This window comes from Metopolophium dirhodum, chromosome 3, assembly GCF_019925205.1.
Source record: "Metopolophium dirhodum isolate CAU chromosome 3, ASM1992520v1, whole genome shotgun sequence".
NCBI lineage: Eukaryota > Metazoa > Arthropoda > Insecta > Hemiptera > Aphididae > Metopolophium > Metopolophium dirhodum.
Genome location: NC_083562.1, coordinates 28,137,971 through 28,153,603, shown reverse-complemented (window position 1 = coordinate 28,153,603; position 15,633 = coordinate 28,137,971). Strand labels below are relative to the sequence as shown.

Here is a 15,633-nt window from a genome sequence, read left to right as displayed (position 1 = left end):
GTTGGAAATGATAAAATAAAAAATTGTAAATGTTCAAAAAAATTTTTTCTGGGTACCGTAATATTAAAATTAAAAATAAATACAAATTTTTTCTCACAATTTACGAAATATTCCAAAATATGCTAAATAAGTTAAATATTCTTTAACCCATAAAATATTCTCAAATATGCAAAAAAAACTTTTTTCTATGCATTCAGAATTGAACAAATCATCCACATTTTTTGCTCTCATAAGACTGCATAGACCCAGTAACGATATATAAAAACATATAAATCCGGTCTTTAATTATAAGATTCACGCCAACCGGCTTTTATAGAATGGTATACAGTACATACATATTTAAATCAGATGGATAACAGCACAGATTTGAGTACAAACTTGACTAGGCAAATGAACATGAGATATGAAGTGAATTGAAGATCACAGTTGATTGGCCAACCTAAGCATCCTGTGCATGGGGTGATTTTGGCTGAAGAAAGTAGACAGTAGGAATGTAAAAAGTAGCGTGATTTCAAACATTGTGAGAGGTGACTTTAAATTGTATAATATAAATTAAATAACAATTTAATGAATGCAGTTTTTTGCATTTCTGCCAAAATTTATTCAAAACTACTATACAATAGTATTACAATAGTAAAATAAATCACTAAAAAACAATTTAAAATTAACATATAAAATATAATTAGTAGTTAGTAATATAGACTGACAGACCGTCTTCAGCTCAGAATTATTTTTCAGACATTACATTGATCTTAATGTGCAGCAGGGAACTGTTTGCCCACTTTTTTTAAATTTAAATATTTTGTTGGCACATTTTTATGATTAATTTAATTATTCAAATTTCAAAGAAGTGCTCAAGTACTATATTAATAGTATTATTAATTAGTTTTATCATTATTAGGAACCAAATAAATTTGATATTTTCAAATCTTTTTGTGAATTAATGCCGTGCAAGAAATTAAATTTCATATTATTAGCTTTGAGCATATTTTAATTTTATCATAAGTCACTTTAACCAAACCAAGAATAAGCGCCATCAACAATTATTTTAGAAGTTGAGTAGTAAGTAGGGGATAAAAAGTATTAAATAAAACATTGTTAATCCAGTGAACATTTTTTTAAACATCTGTTCCCTGATTAAAATAATAATAATCCACTAGTTTAATTTATATTATAAGAAAAAAATTGTTATATTGCAAGGTGATAAAAAAAGCACCATAATATTAATTATGAAATGGAAAATTTAAATATTAAACAATTTTCACAGGACCAGACTTTTATGCATTTATAATTTATTCTAACTGGTTTGATGTATTTCTATAACTAAAAGCTGTTAAAAAATTACATCTTGTCAAGTTATAAATTACAATATATGTTTATTGTTTACAGATCGAGTTAATTCAATTTTTTCTTTTGAAATTTGACATTTATTTCATTAACCTTTAGAAATACAGAATACAAATTTAGTTTTAATGGATAAAAAAAATGTTACTTTTAAGTTTTAAGTATAAAAAAAATGGTACTTTTAAGTATATAAAAAAAAAAAATAATAATTAATAATAATGAGGTAATTCAACATAGATTTTTATTTATGTTGTTTCATCTTCTAGTAATTGAAATTGAAATCCACTTTGACTAAGTAACGAAGTTTAACCTGTGAAATGTCATAGACAATAAATCTGAAAAAGTAAATGTTAAAGAAATATATCAAAACTTTTGTTGCAATAAAGCTATAATACAGTTGAACTTCTGTTTACGAACACTTCTAAACTTTCCTACATACATTAATATGGGAAAATAACTCATAATCGTAGACAATTTTAATTCACCTATGATGTCCGCTATAGAGTACTTTTACTGTAATAATACATCAAGTGTTAAACACTTTCAACGCCGCAGACGCGTATACGTGTCAACAGAGTTTATTCCAATAGGCCGGTGACGCGTCAAAAACGTAAACGTTTATATACGTTATAATTAAATCGGATTTTTTTTGAATAAACTCTGAAACTAAGATAGGCCATTGACAATGAACTCTAAATTTAAAGGTATGGGTGGTTTTAGTTTTTTTTTCTGTCGTTTCTTAAATCATGGGTGGCGTTGAACGTGTTAAACAATAAATAAATCTAAATAAGATAAGTTTGATTTCCAAGTGTAAAAAAAAAGGATACTCATTGTATAACAATGATGTATCGTTGATATTGGAAGAAATCGGTTTCCCGAGGGGAACCTCAATCTTATCTTCAATAAACAACGATTCAGCAGGATCAGGCTTTGTTCTACCAATTCCCATACAGCTGTGCTTTCCAGGCGGTAATTTCTCTATGTATTTAGATGCTTTGTACTCATCCCTAAAATAAATAATATAACATAGTTTAATTAAATCGTAAAATACACCAGTTAAGTTAACACATACATGTTACCCAGTGCAACTTCACACAATAGTAATAAACCGGTATTATTGCCATGAGACGCCATACAATAGTTAGCTGATTTTGACACCATGTCAGCAAAATATATACCTTTACCAAACATGTAACCAGTAACTGGAGCTTCTTTGGGAGCAATGCGTAAACCCTAAAGAAAAAAATTATACTCGTTTCTAATGCAATTTATGATAAATATAACAGAATTCGTATATCAAATATATAATAATATATTTATGTACTATATTCAATATATTCTAAAATAGATTAATATACTTGAGAAAGTATAGCTGCAAAATTAGTGATTCTTGAACCATGCCACAATAGTTTACGATTGTGCAATTTTTTAAATGGCTTGAATCGTTTTTCTTCACCAGATCTAACTACTTTAAAAACATCTTTGATATTTAAAGAATAAGAGCTATGAGTTTCAGCATGAGTATTCATTATGTACTGTTGAATGATGTTAAACTCATTCATATCCGAATGCAATACCTGGAGAATGAAATCAGAATATTGATATTTATTATTTACACAAATTTGATATTTTTTTGATTTAACTTCAATGACAATTTATAACTCACATCAATAGCACAGTTTAATTTCATATAGTGAGTATCAAGAGGATGTAACATTGAGTCTTCAGACGTTTTACTGTCCATCATGCTGTATGCAATTTGGATTTCCATCAGGCTTCCAATCATTTCTAACTTTGACTAAACAAAAATAATATAAAAATCAGTGTTTCAGTCACCTTTTATTCATTATTACATGAACTCTATTACATACATTAAGAATTTCTTTTGAATCAATAAGCTGAGGCGTTTTAATACCAAAGTCGTGTGGTATCAAAGAATAAAACTTGTTAGTAGCCATGATCACATTGTCTTTTTTATTCTTCTCATTGCTCAAATCTATCATACTATTTAATTCATTCAATGTGGTGTATGCTTGTTGCAATTGATTGCGACTCAATTTTCCTAGTGGCATTTTTTGTAAATCCAACTAAAACATATCATCATAAATTAAATGCATAATAATAATTTTTATACGGAATCCAATAAACAGGGCTTAAAATAGATTACTGGTTTGTAACAAATACTGGAAAAATCAATAATTTGAGAACCAATAACAATAATTCCTTTATTTTTGTAAAGCTGAAAACGGTTATTGACTACAGCCTACCAGTAATCAAAGTAATAAAAATAATTCCTTATATTTTCAAACCACATTTTATAATCAAAATATATTTCTAATATAAATAATGAATGGTTTCAAACATTTGTTCAATTATTAGGTTTTTATAGTAAACACTAAAATAAACAACCCAATAAGAACATGTGTATTTAATATTTATATATATATTGGTTTTAATTATAATTACTATTAATGTTTTATTTTTAGTTTAACTTAATAATCATTATAATGTTTTATTTTAAATTTAAGTTGATTTAAGTTAAGCAATGTTACTATTGTCCAGTACATATATATTTGTCCAGCGAGAGAGTGCAACATGGCACACCAATAACTGCACATCTCTATGCCGCTCCTAGACTAATAAATATATTAAGTGTACATCCTTTATCTTATAATCAGTGATGTTTTGGTGAGTATAACCATAGAATTAGGTTTTAAGCCCTTACAATAAATTAACTTATTGTGATAACTTACCTCAAATTCGTACATAACTTTTTTCATAGATTCAACATCAAAAAGTAAACGAATAAGTATTTGTACTGGCTCAGGTATCTTACATGGTATATTACTAATAGAATCAAGAGTTTTGGATTCATCCTAAAATACAAAATAATAATAACAATTATTAATTATTTCAACAAATATAAATATCCATGTTTTCAATGTTTTACAACACTTAAACATTTCTAATACCTGCCCACAAAAAAAGTAAACAGATGCATTTAAACATATATGAAAATGAGACAACATTAATATTAATATCAAACAAAAACCTCTACATAACAGCCCGCAATTAGAAAATATGGTGATTGAAAGAGTAATGTCTTACTTCTAAGGAGTAGAAATAAGAATGTATAGCAATAATTACCATGAACTTCAGATGAAAACAAATGCTATGAAAGTAGCTTAAAAATAGTGTTTGAATCTAACCTAGTTTCAGTTAGAACTCTAAAAACCATGTTATGAAACTACATTAAGTAATAATTCCCCTATTGTGTGCTATATCCTGTGAAACTTGGGTAACGACAAAAATGAATTAGCAATATTCACAAGGAAAGTCCTACGGCAGACCCTAAAATGCACCAGAACATGGAATGATTAGGGGACTCACCAAGAAATTGGAGATATGCTAGAAAATGTCTACCTATAAATTGCGACACTGTAAAGAAAGTTGGACAGATCATGTTTGGCGAACACAAAGAAGACTAATTGATAATGTCAAAAAAATGAACACTAGAGAGCAAAAATTGCTTGATTGTTTAAGGCAAAGACGAATGGATAAAATTAAGAAATATATGAATATATTAGTGGACAATATATAAGAGGTGGCTGTTGATAAGCATTGATGAAGTTGGAGAGGTGGTTGCAACTAGGGGCTGACCATTCTAAAATGGTCTATATAAAGCTATAAAAAAAGAAGAAAAATACCTGTCCATAATCAGTTTCAACTGGAACTTTTTTACCAGGCATTTTTACAAAATGATTTCTATTTCTCCATGCATTTCCAGTCTGATCTTCATAAAATAATTCAAAACTTTGTTTGGCATCTTGTAACGATTTATGCTCATTTGTCAAAAAACCACCTATAGTGGTACCAATTCTTCCCCAAGAACGGAATACCCAATACCTGTTGAGAAAAAAATGGATAATTAACTTGTATAATAAACAAATTTATTCAAATTGTATAGAATACCTGTTATTATTGTCCGACTCTAATAATTGTAATTTATAATATGAGTTTTTACCGGTCTGCACATCAGACAGACATAAATTTGCATTCCATACTTCATTATTTTGCTTATAGACGTGAGCTTTATGTTCAAGTGCAGACTGTGGTTCAACAGCAATGCCTCCTTTTAAAGTCAACTTTACACTTGTTGGCACACTTTTCTCATACATACTTTTTCCTGATATTTTACTTTTTAAATTGCTTTTATTTTTATAATCAAATTCCAATTCTTTTTGCCTTTTTTCGATTCTTTCTCTGGCCTGAATTAAAATAATTATTTATACTTTATTGTACAATAAAATAAAATAAAACAATAACTACTTTTCCTCCCCATGGTGCAGAGTTTTGTTCAACTATCAACTCAATTGCTTTGCCACCTTTATCAATAGCATCAAAAAATACAGTAGGTTCAACAACTTCAATTTCAAAACTTTCAACTTCTTTTATCTTCACACTTTTTTTAATAATGCTGTCTGTTTAAAACAAAAATATTATTTGATTTAGAAACTACACTAGTAAATAAACATCAAAAATTATTTTTAACTTCAAAGAATAAATTTAAAAAAAATATTTAATAGGTTTTATAAGTCAATCATGTTATACTACTTTAAATAACTTATCATATTATATAATTTTATCAAATAATTACTATTTAATTTCAATCTATAAAATATTTAAATATTTAATATTTATAACAATTTTACTTACTTATTTCAGATTATATTATGAAATTGGGCAATGAGAAAAGTATTTAATTATAGGTGTAGGGAGATAAAATATATTGGGGGGGGGGGGGGGATAAGCTCTTTTATACATTTTCAATGTGCTATTTTGTGGGGGGCTCAGCACCATACATCTAAATTATGTTGGAGATTAATTTAAAAAAAATGTATATTGAATTTCTATTATAACAACGGACGTTGTAATACATTTTATGTGACCCCACAAAAAAAAATGCTATCAACAATTAAAGAAAAAAAAATATTATGAAAATATTATCAAGTACGGAAAATTCTAATATTATGTATTACTTTTTGCATGTACAGATTCAAATAAAAAAAAAAAATCATTGAAAAATCAATACATTAGCTCAGAATCTTAGATATTATTTTAATTATATGATATGAAACATACATGATTATGATAAATAATTATAAGTGATTATTTTAGTATTATTGTAATTCACCACAAGTTTAATATACTTAGCTCAATTTATCTTAACAAAATAGACAACAATAATTATGCTCCATCCCACCCCTAGATTCTATGTATTTTATATAATAGGTATACGATTAATTTATCAAATTTGTACTTATCTATACAAAACTTGGTCTTTTAAAAAGATATAAAAGGAAATAAGTTAAATAAATTGAAATAATTTTTCATTATAAAAAAAATATATAATACCTGGGTTTGCGAAAACAGCAGCAATATTATTAGAACAATGAGTAACCATTGTACCACCAAATTTTTCCACTTTAAGTTTAATTTGTTTTAGTTCTGAGCCTTTCAATAAAGTTGTGAACTCCATATTTTTTAGTGGCAGAATACGTGTTACTTTTGCTCTGAAAGGATAATGTAATACAAATAAATAACATCATACTATTATGAAATAATTTTGAACTTACATGCCCTTATCGTTTTGTATTGTAGATGATTGTCTTATAGAAGTTTTATCTGATTTTTCAAATAAACGATTCTGTATTTTGCATTTATACTTCATACTAAACAAATTTTCATTTCACAATTAAATAAGAATTAGTAAAATATTAAATATCAAAAATATTTTTTTTTCTTACAGAAAATCATCATTTTCAAGAATATGCGAAGGAATTTTGAATTCTACACGACGTGGTTCAACCATTACTTTGTCACATTTTAACCACTCATTTTTATATCCTAAACATTGATATCCAATACCACTTCTAAAAACCAATTGACCTTCACATTCATCACAAGGCAGTAAAGTACCAAACGCCAGTAAATCTGACAATCTATCATAAATCTAGAATGAATACCAAAATGTATCAGTAACAACTATATTTTAAATTATTTGTAATTTTTCATTAATAAATATATATCAATTAAACAAACGTAAAGCCAATTTACATAATTAAATACAATTATTATACTTGTCGTGTAATGGCCAACTATTAGTCGTTAGACGTCAATGTCTTCTAACAATCGTGGTTTTAAAATAGTTAATATTTTTAAATTAATATTATAAATTATATATACTATATTACTATAATGTTCCGTCAAAATGTTTTGTTATGAAAAATGTGCTGCGAACATAAAAAGGTTGAGAACCACCGCCCAGACCAATTACCTACCTAGAGAGAAATGCTGCCTGTTACATGATTTAGAACAATTGTGATGCATATTGAAATCGCCGCGTAAATCCACTGAGTTACTATGTCAGAGTCTACTTTGTCGTTTATACAGTAAAAGTTTATTGAGAGTAACTAATGCTGTATGTTTTTATGAATTTATTTAAGTCCCAGAAGTAATTGAAATAATTTAACAGCTTAGAATAAAAAATAATACTATTAATGTAGTATAAAATATAAGCCACCAAATACGTAATAGTTAATTGTATTTTAAATTAAAAATTTGAATTACATACCTCTCCATGATTTGCCTCTGGTATTTCTTGTTTATTATATTCCAAAAGTTCTTTACATATTTTAATAGAACACGTTTTTAAAAAATCTCTGTATTTGAATATCAATTTATTTTGTTTTTTTATTTCTAAATCTGAATGATTATTAGACTTCATTTTTTTACTTGAACTGGGTCCATCAGTTTCATCTAAATTATCAGCACTTAACAACATACAAACAAACAATAATAATTGTTACCGTTATTATTACAAATAATAAATAAATTAAAATTAACTCACGCGGTAGTTGTGATAGTCATTCTAGGTAACACATTATTAATATTAGTTCTATCTACTTCTCTTAAATTACCATAGCCAGTTAAAGAGGAAGCAAGATCCAAGAATCCTAAATCTTGCCTAAGTTTGACAAAACATTCTAAATGGTACCATCTATTTATACCCCCAAAACGACGAGCTTCATCACTATCATAATCCTTTTTACCTATACGAATATCCTCCTAAAAAAATAAAAAATAATTAAAACATAAGTACCTAATTAAATACAACTAATAAATACAAATGAATCCACTTGGTATTTGTTTTAATCTTAAGTGCTTAAATAATAATTCAGATTTAATTGGAATTATTGAAATTGTTTTTTTTTATTTATTTAATTAGTTGACACAATTTTTCATAAATCAAATTCTTGATTTTGAAATGATTATGGTAAATATATCTTCATCTAGGCTTATCAATAATAATTGCGAGATGGTCTTAAGATCAATAGAAAATTAAGTTTACTTAAATATATTAGGTAAAATTAATTTGTTATTTTTTTTGCATAATATTGAATTCAAAATATTATTAAGATTGGTAGATAAATTAATCATTATTACTAATAATTTCTCAAACTACAAAATTATCTTGAAAATTAAATGCAAACCTAATGATCAACACTATGAGAATTTATAAATTTTAACATAACAATATATGTATCAGCAAAATATAAAATTTACAGTAGAAAGTATCCATAAAATTAAACTTTATTACATATTTGTAAGGAGCAAAAGAATGTATTGATTTTAAAACAATGTTTTTTTTCTTGTCATCAACTTTTGGGGTAATAAAAATGATCAAATTTGCTACTTCAGCATCATTTTTGGAAGAGGCTATAAAAAATTGGCTATAATATTTGTCTGCTAAAATACTGTCGTCCAAAATATATGTTAGCTACAACACTGCCAGCTAAATTATGTTCTAATAAAATACATGCTCAATAAATTATTTGGCTAAAATGATGTGCGGATACTTTATTTTTGATTTGTAATGCTCTTTCTTTTCAGGTATGTTAGGGAATCTAGTAAGTATTTGGAGGGGTTAAAAATATAAAATTCCCAAAGTATTGGGAAAAACAAAAATATAATTTAGGACTAATCGGAGCATTTTTTGTGAGAAAATAGTTTTAAACAAAATCGATTTTGGTGTAACTCAAAAACTAATTAACCGTAGATACTTTAAATCTTCATTAAATGCAAATATGACAATTTTCCATACATGAAAACAATTTTCAAAATATTTTGATTCTTTAAGAGCTATTTATAGCCATGAGAAATTTTAGATAAATAAGTTTTTGCAGACTCAAAAAACTTATAAATGTAATACAATGTTCTGGAACTTTTCAATTTTTTGGAACACCTCTTTTTTGGGCTTTTTTTGTGAGACGCCAGTGATGCTTGCAATGCTACTCGCTCGGACAAAAAATCAAAAATATCCTTTGACTTGCTATGCAACACCACCTCAATTTGGTCACAGGGTAACCATTGTATAACCACTCTTATCATTTCCCCTAATTTTTATATACTAACTTTGAAGTGTCCTAAGAATATTAAAAAAAAAAATTTTGTAGGAAACTTAAATACATTTTTATGAAAATTTAAAGGTAACATTTGGTATCTAGTATTTATAAAATGGTAATATTATTATAAAGTATGCTAGGTTGACACACTGTTCAGAATTGTTTTTAGAATATATGATTTATCGTTGATTTATATTTTAACAAATCCATTAACACGACATACTCAACAACTACTGTATAGCAGAGCCGTACTCAGTTTTTTTTTATTAATTTAGATAAAGAATATAATACTAAAAAAATATTAAATATTCATACTTTTACAATTTTGTCTTGACATCCACAACAAACAGCTCGTCCGGATTTTGCATATTCCACATTAAAATTTCCGTCCTCCTTTTTTTTTCCATTTGATTTCTTTTTTGTTGATACGGGATCAGCAGTTCCAATTAGAGACTCTAAGATGAATTAAATTTAAGTTAATTACTATAATTTGGAAATATGACAACCTTCATTTAATAATTTACAGACAACATTTAGAGGACATAGTGGTTTTTCAACCAGTAATCTGGTATGCCACAAGCTTTTTAAAGCTTTTTTTATAATAATATTAATTTATTAAAAAATAAATAAATTTATTTAATAATATGTATTATAAATTGCAATTTTGTTTATCTAAATTCAAGTAAAAAAATTAAATAATGAAACTAAAAAAAATATGTTGTTGGCCGAGACATTTCCCATGAAAATTTTGTGAAAAACAAAGATGTCCTATGTTTAAAAGGATGTGATACCCGTATGCATTATCTCCGACTTACAAATGTACAACACAGCAAAAAACTGTTTTGCACGGGATAGAACCACTCCCTTGGAATTACCAAAATTCCACAACTCATAGGGAACAACTTTATCTGTGTCGTAGCGTTTTTTTTTTTTTTTTTATAGCATTTACCAATAATTTTTAATAATTAAATGAAAAAAACAAAAAAAAATCCTAATATTCTCAAACAGATAACTTTAGTTTTATTTATGTTATCCTAAAAATAAAAATGCTATGACACAGATGAAGTTGTTCCCTATGCGTTGTGAAATTTTGGTAATTTCACTATAAATACCAAGGGAGTGGTTCAATCCCGCGCAAAACAGTTTTTTGCTATGTTGTACATTTGTATGACGGAGACAACGCATGCGGGTATCATGTCCTCTTAAAAAAAAGATTTAAAACCACTGACATAAACTATACAATTATTTTCTACCTCTTCACATATCATACTCAAACTTTTTTTTTTTTTTATTATTAATAAAATACACAATAAGGCACAATAAGAGTATGGGCTATGATAAATAAAATATGAATAACGTGAGGAGGGAGGCCCACCAGTGTGGATACCCTCTAACTTGGGGTGAAAGGATGTCATGGAGTGGACGAAATGGGAAGTGAAATTTTGTTAATTAGGGAAGTAAGAGCCAATAAAAGAGGGTTTAAAATACATTTAAAATCTTCTATAAATTTGTTGATGATGTGGAGAGGTTGATTGACTGATGAAGGGTTGGCTGTGGCTTTGGCATAAGATGTCGGTTTTTGATTTGAGTTGTAACTGGGGACGTTGAAGATTTGTGGTGCAACAGGTATAGCAGATGGTGGGCTGGGGTGTTTTTTTCGGTTTTTCAACTTTGTCATCTTTGTAAGCGACCTTGTAAATGGTGCGCTTTAGTAAATTTTTAAAAATTTGACAACCTTTGTAGTTGGCAGTGTGGTTACCGTCACAATTGGCGCATTTAACGGGTTCTTCCCGTGTTTTAGTGCAATATACGGTGAGGTGGCTTAACCCACATTTTACGCAACGCGGAGGTTGGTGGCAATAATTGCGTGTATGTCCATATATTTGACAAGAGTGACATTGAGGAGGACCAAGTGGCCTTATTGGATGCTCGAATTTCACAATTGAAAAAACAATTTGGTTATTTTGAAAATGTCGTTGTTATTGCTGTTGCGAGCTAGGGAAATATTGAATAACGGAAGTGGCGACTTGTTTGTACGGTTGCGTATATTTGAAATGCTGATAACATTGTGTCCAAGGTCTCTTAGGCTATACTCAAACTTAAAATAATTATACCTTACTAACATTGTCCTAACATTTACTTATTGGAACAGAAAAAATGCTTTGATTTTCAACTTTGTAAGGTCAAAAAAAAATGTAATATTCCTTATAAGTTTTTATTATGGCTAAATAAATATATTAATGGGGGGACGGAGTGGCCGAGCGGACTAAGGCGTCGGTTGTGACGCACAACAGCGCTGGTTCAAATCTCGGTTCATGGGTGGCATTTTTCTTCGGGCAAGTCACGGTGTCTGGAGAGAAGTGCCGCCATTCCCCACCTGGGCATGGCAGATACCCAAGGGTGCCCACTAAAAAATATTCCAAACCAAAACACACGTGTTTACTAACCTACAGTTCCTCCCCAACAAAAAAAAAAAAAACAAACCGCTAATGACCATGGTTGCCAGGCTTCACGATCAATAAAAAAAAAATATATATATTAATGATACATAATTACCCTGATTTTTAATAGGCATTTAAAGTTCAAATTTTTCTGATTAAAAATGTATATATTGTTAAATTGTTGTAGCTATATGGGTTGTTAATATAATACAAGGTTTATTATAAAAGTAGCTTAGTCATACTAAAACCAAAAACTCTTAAAAATATATTAACACTTTCTATAGACATTTTAAGTTTAAATTTGGGCAAAATTAGATATTTAAACCAAGAATAACTATTTTAGTATTAATTGTGGGTGCTTGAAACTATTTAAGTATATTATTATATTTTATAAAAATAATGACATTTTAAAATGCAATTTTTTCGGAAAAATTAATTGTACCATGTCACAGTACTATTAATAACATAAATTACTTTAATACCAATATAAATATGTCTATTTAATATGCATAGTAATATAGGCTAAAAGCTGATAGGATTATCCATCTTCGCTCAATATCGTTGTTTCGTCTGTAATGGTTTAAAAATTTAATTGAAATTTAACACAAACTGTACATTACAGTGAAATGCTCCTGGTACACTCAACACCTACAACAGTACAACAGAGTGGTTGCCTAATTTAAAGTCTAAAATATTGGTATAAAATAGTAATTATTTTGTAAATATTCAATGTTATAGATCAGTCTTTTTTCCAAATATATTTTAAAAAAATAATAGTAAAATGTATAACTTTTTTTTTTATACCTAGTAGATACATTAAATACATCATTCTGTTTAAAATTACCTAATTTAGTCTTGATTTTTTTTTGATCTTCCCATCTAATTGAATCAAAATGACCAATATCAGCAATTGTTTTAGGTCGTTGTTTGGCAAAAAAACAATTGAAATGGTACCAATTTGGCTGTTTACCATCAAACATAGGAGACTGAAAATATAAATACAATTAAAAAAATAAATGATAATAACTATTGAAACATCTTTTTTCAATTGAAAAGTTACAACAAAACTTATTAAAATATATAATGATCTTTTGATAAAGGTTTGTTGATTATTAAATATTGATTAACTCTTAGAAATATATTTATAAAATGTTTAAATGTTATATCACATACATCAGAAAATGTGTTCTCAAAACTGAGTAAAATATTTTAAAAATAAAAAAATTAAAAACCACTTCAATTGAATAGTAGAGTTAATGATACAAATAAAATACATAAATGTGATGGTGCACATGAAAATTATTGTTATCATTTAGCTCTAAGAGGATACCATACCCACATAAGGGGGTATTATGTATTAATTAATCTAACAAATGTACAACATAGTGTCATAGTAAAGTTGCTTTCAACAAAATTAATTTCATGTTCTTACTACTTAGCTATAATAATAGAGATAATTAGAATGGTATGATTCAATATAGAATTTTCTTGACACTTAAATCTAAAAGCGAGTTATAACAATGTAAAATATCTAGTTATTACCAACAGTTTTAAAATGCTCATAAATTGGTTAAAAATCTAAATATAAATAAAACCCTAACTATAAGATACTCTAAACAGCTTTCTTAGCTTTAATTTGTTAATTAAGTAAATTCACTCCAATAGTAAAGCACAACACAAAATTGGCTGTACTAAACACAATTTGCAATATTATGAATTTGTGAAATAGACAATACATACAAGTGTAACATTATTTATCTAATAACTAAAATTATAACGCAAAATTATTATAATTTAATATTGATAAATTTCTAATATGTCTATGTAAATAATCTATTTTAAAGATTAAAATTGTAACAAATTATTTAAGTTAAAAACAAAATTGAAATAATAGATATTTAAATTGAGTTTTTGAATGTGTTTATATGTGATATATTTATTATATTGACATACTTGAATCATAACAGCGAGTCTAAGATGATCCTTTTCAATACCTTCCTTACATCCTTTACATTTTGATCTACCACTTTTAGCGTATTCAGCACGATACGGAGACTCATCGATTTCCATATTTATAATTTTTATTTAGAAACTTCGACCTTTCGCTAATTACGGAAACACGGTGACAAATAAAATTCTGTCAATGAAACTTCAAGTGAATTGTGTATTGTTAAGAAAAATTATTATTTCACATGTTAGCTCTAACGTTAGGTACAATCTTATCTGTGGTTAAAAATCATGACACGTGCGAAAAGTGAAAATGCGACGATAATGGAGTGCAGAGTGAAGACTGGCGATAGAGTCGGATAGACGAAGAGTGAACACTGAAAACATAAACATCAAACATGAACAATCAACAATTGAACATGAGATCAAGTCAAAACAGAGAACAAACCCGAGCGCCGAGCGTGGTGAGCCGTGACAGTCAACAGTGAACAATATCTACAATCCCACAGGCCACAATTTATTATATTACAGAGTAAAATTGGAGGCAAAATATCAGCAATAGTGCAATACAATCACAATAAAACTATTATCAGGATTCAAATTTTCAAACCAGTGCCGGTGGATGATAAATGGTAGTATGTATAGACCTCATACTGCCTTATCACTAACGTGCATCACTGTAAATAATTTAAAAATATTTTTCAAATTGGTGTCACTAAAAATCAAGGTGAATCCACCTTGCTAAAAATCTTAGAATCGAGGAGCGGTTTAGCCATAGACTTATAGAAATAGACGGAACATTAGGTATGATAACGCGTGCAAGGGTGGGAAATATCCGGGGGGGGGGGGAATTACAGAAAATGTCCTAATACACCGAAAACTAATCGTATTTCGACGCAATTACTGTAGACTATTTGTATTAGGTTATTTTTATTGACTCAAATGCCGCACAAGTTTGGCCAGTAATTAATATTAAAGGTTGTCGTTTTCACCTTGGACAAAGTGGGTGGAAAAAAATACAATGCTTTGGCTTAAATACAAATTATAAAAACGAAATTCAGAGAAAAGTAATTTTTTTAAATTATTTCTTGGTTTATCATTTTTAAGTCCGAAAGATGTTACGATTGTTTCATTGAATATATAGGGCGTTAAACTAGATTATAACACTAAATTTAAAAAATATTTTAGGATTTTTAAGAAATTGTCTTCAAATTATCACATTTAATTATTTTATATAGTCATATTATTGGTAGGTTAAGTTTCTATTTTATAATAGACTTTATGGATCAATAGCCAATAGGTTACCTACTACGACGTTGATGGACAGTGAATTTTACTATTTAAAAAAAAAACCATCCTAATTACTTCAATTTTTATCACTGCCATAGCAGTAATGTTTTTAGTACTGCTGTAAGGTTTCCTGCTATAGGACAGTA

At 27.8% G+C, this 15,633-nt stretch overlaps 1 protein-coding gene across 2 annotated transcripts; it reads right to left on the bottom strand.

The window, feature by feature from the left end:
* Positions 1-1,355: 1,355 nt before the first annotated feature.
* LOC132940402 (poly [ADP-ribose] polymerase) lies at positions 1,356-14,764 on the bottom strand. Of its 2 annotated transcripts, XM_061007997.1 has the most exons (19): positions 14,646-14,764; positions 14,204-14,574; positions 13,095-13,236; positions 10,125-10,264; positions 8,255-8,472; positions 7,979-8,177; positions 7,152-7,357; positions 6,981-7,076; positions 6,760-6,917; positions 5,674-5,825; positions 5,317-5,612; positions 5,052-5,250; positions 4,098-4,220; positions 3,216-3,431; positions 3,011-3,142; positions 2,703-2,921; positions 2,417-2,577; positions 2,172-2,351; positions 1,356-1,679 (listed from the first exon to the last, which is right to left on the bottom strand). In XM_061007997.1, the coding sequence occupies exons 2-19, from the start codon at positions 14,318-14,320 to the stop codon at positions 1,607-1,609; spliced, it is 3,027 nt and encodes a 1,008-aa protein (XP_060863980.1). In that variant the 5' UTR covers positions 14,321-14,574; positions 14,646-14,764; the 3' UTR covers positions 1,356-1,606. The 2 variants fall into 2 exon arrangements, with proteins under 2 accessions (XP_060863980.1, XP_060863979.1); XM_061007996.1 differs by lacking the exon at positions 14,646-14,764 and having other exon boundaries at positions 14,204-14,639.
* Between the last annotated feature and the right edge of the window lie 869 nt (positions 14,765-15,633).

Bases quoted from the DNA above. Each gene is read 5' to 3' on its own strand.
- LOC132940402 (XM_061007997.1), bottom strand. From the start codon at position 14,320: ATGGAAATCGATGAGTCTCCGTATCGTGCTGAATACGCTAAAAGTGGT. The intron at 7,077-7,151 runs GTAAGAAAAAAA...AAATTTGTTTAG, and splicing joins CTTGAAAATGATGATTTTCT to TATGAAGTATAAATGCAAAA. The intron at 3,432-4,097 runs GTAAGTTATCAC...GATATGTTTTAG, and splicing joins AAGTTATGTACGAATTTGAG to TTGGATTTACAAAAAATGCC.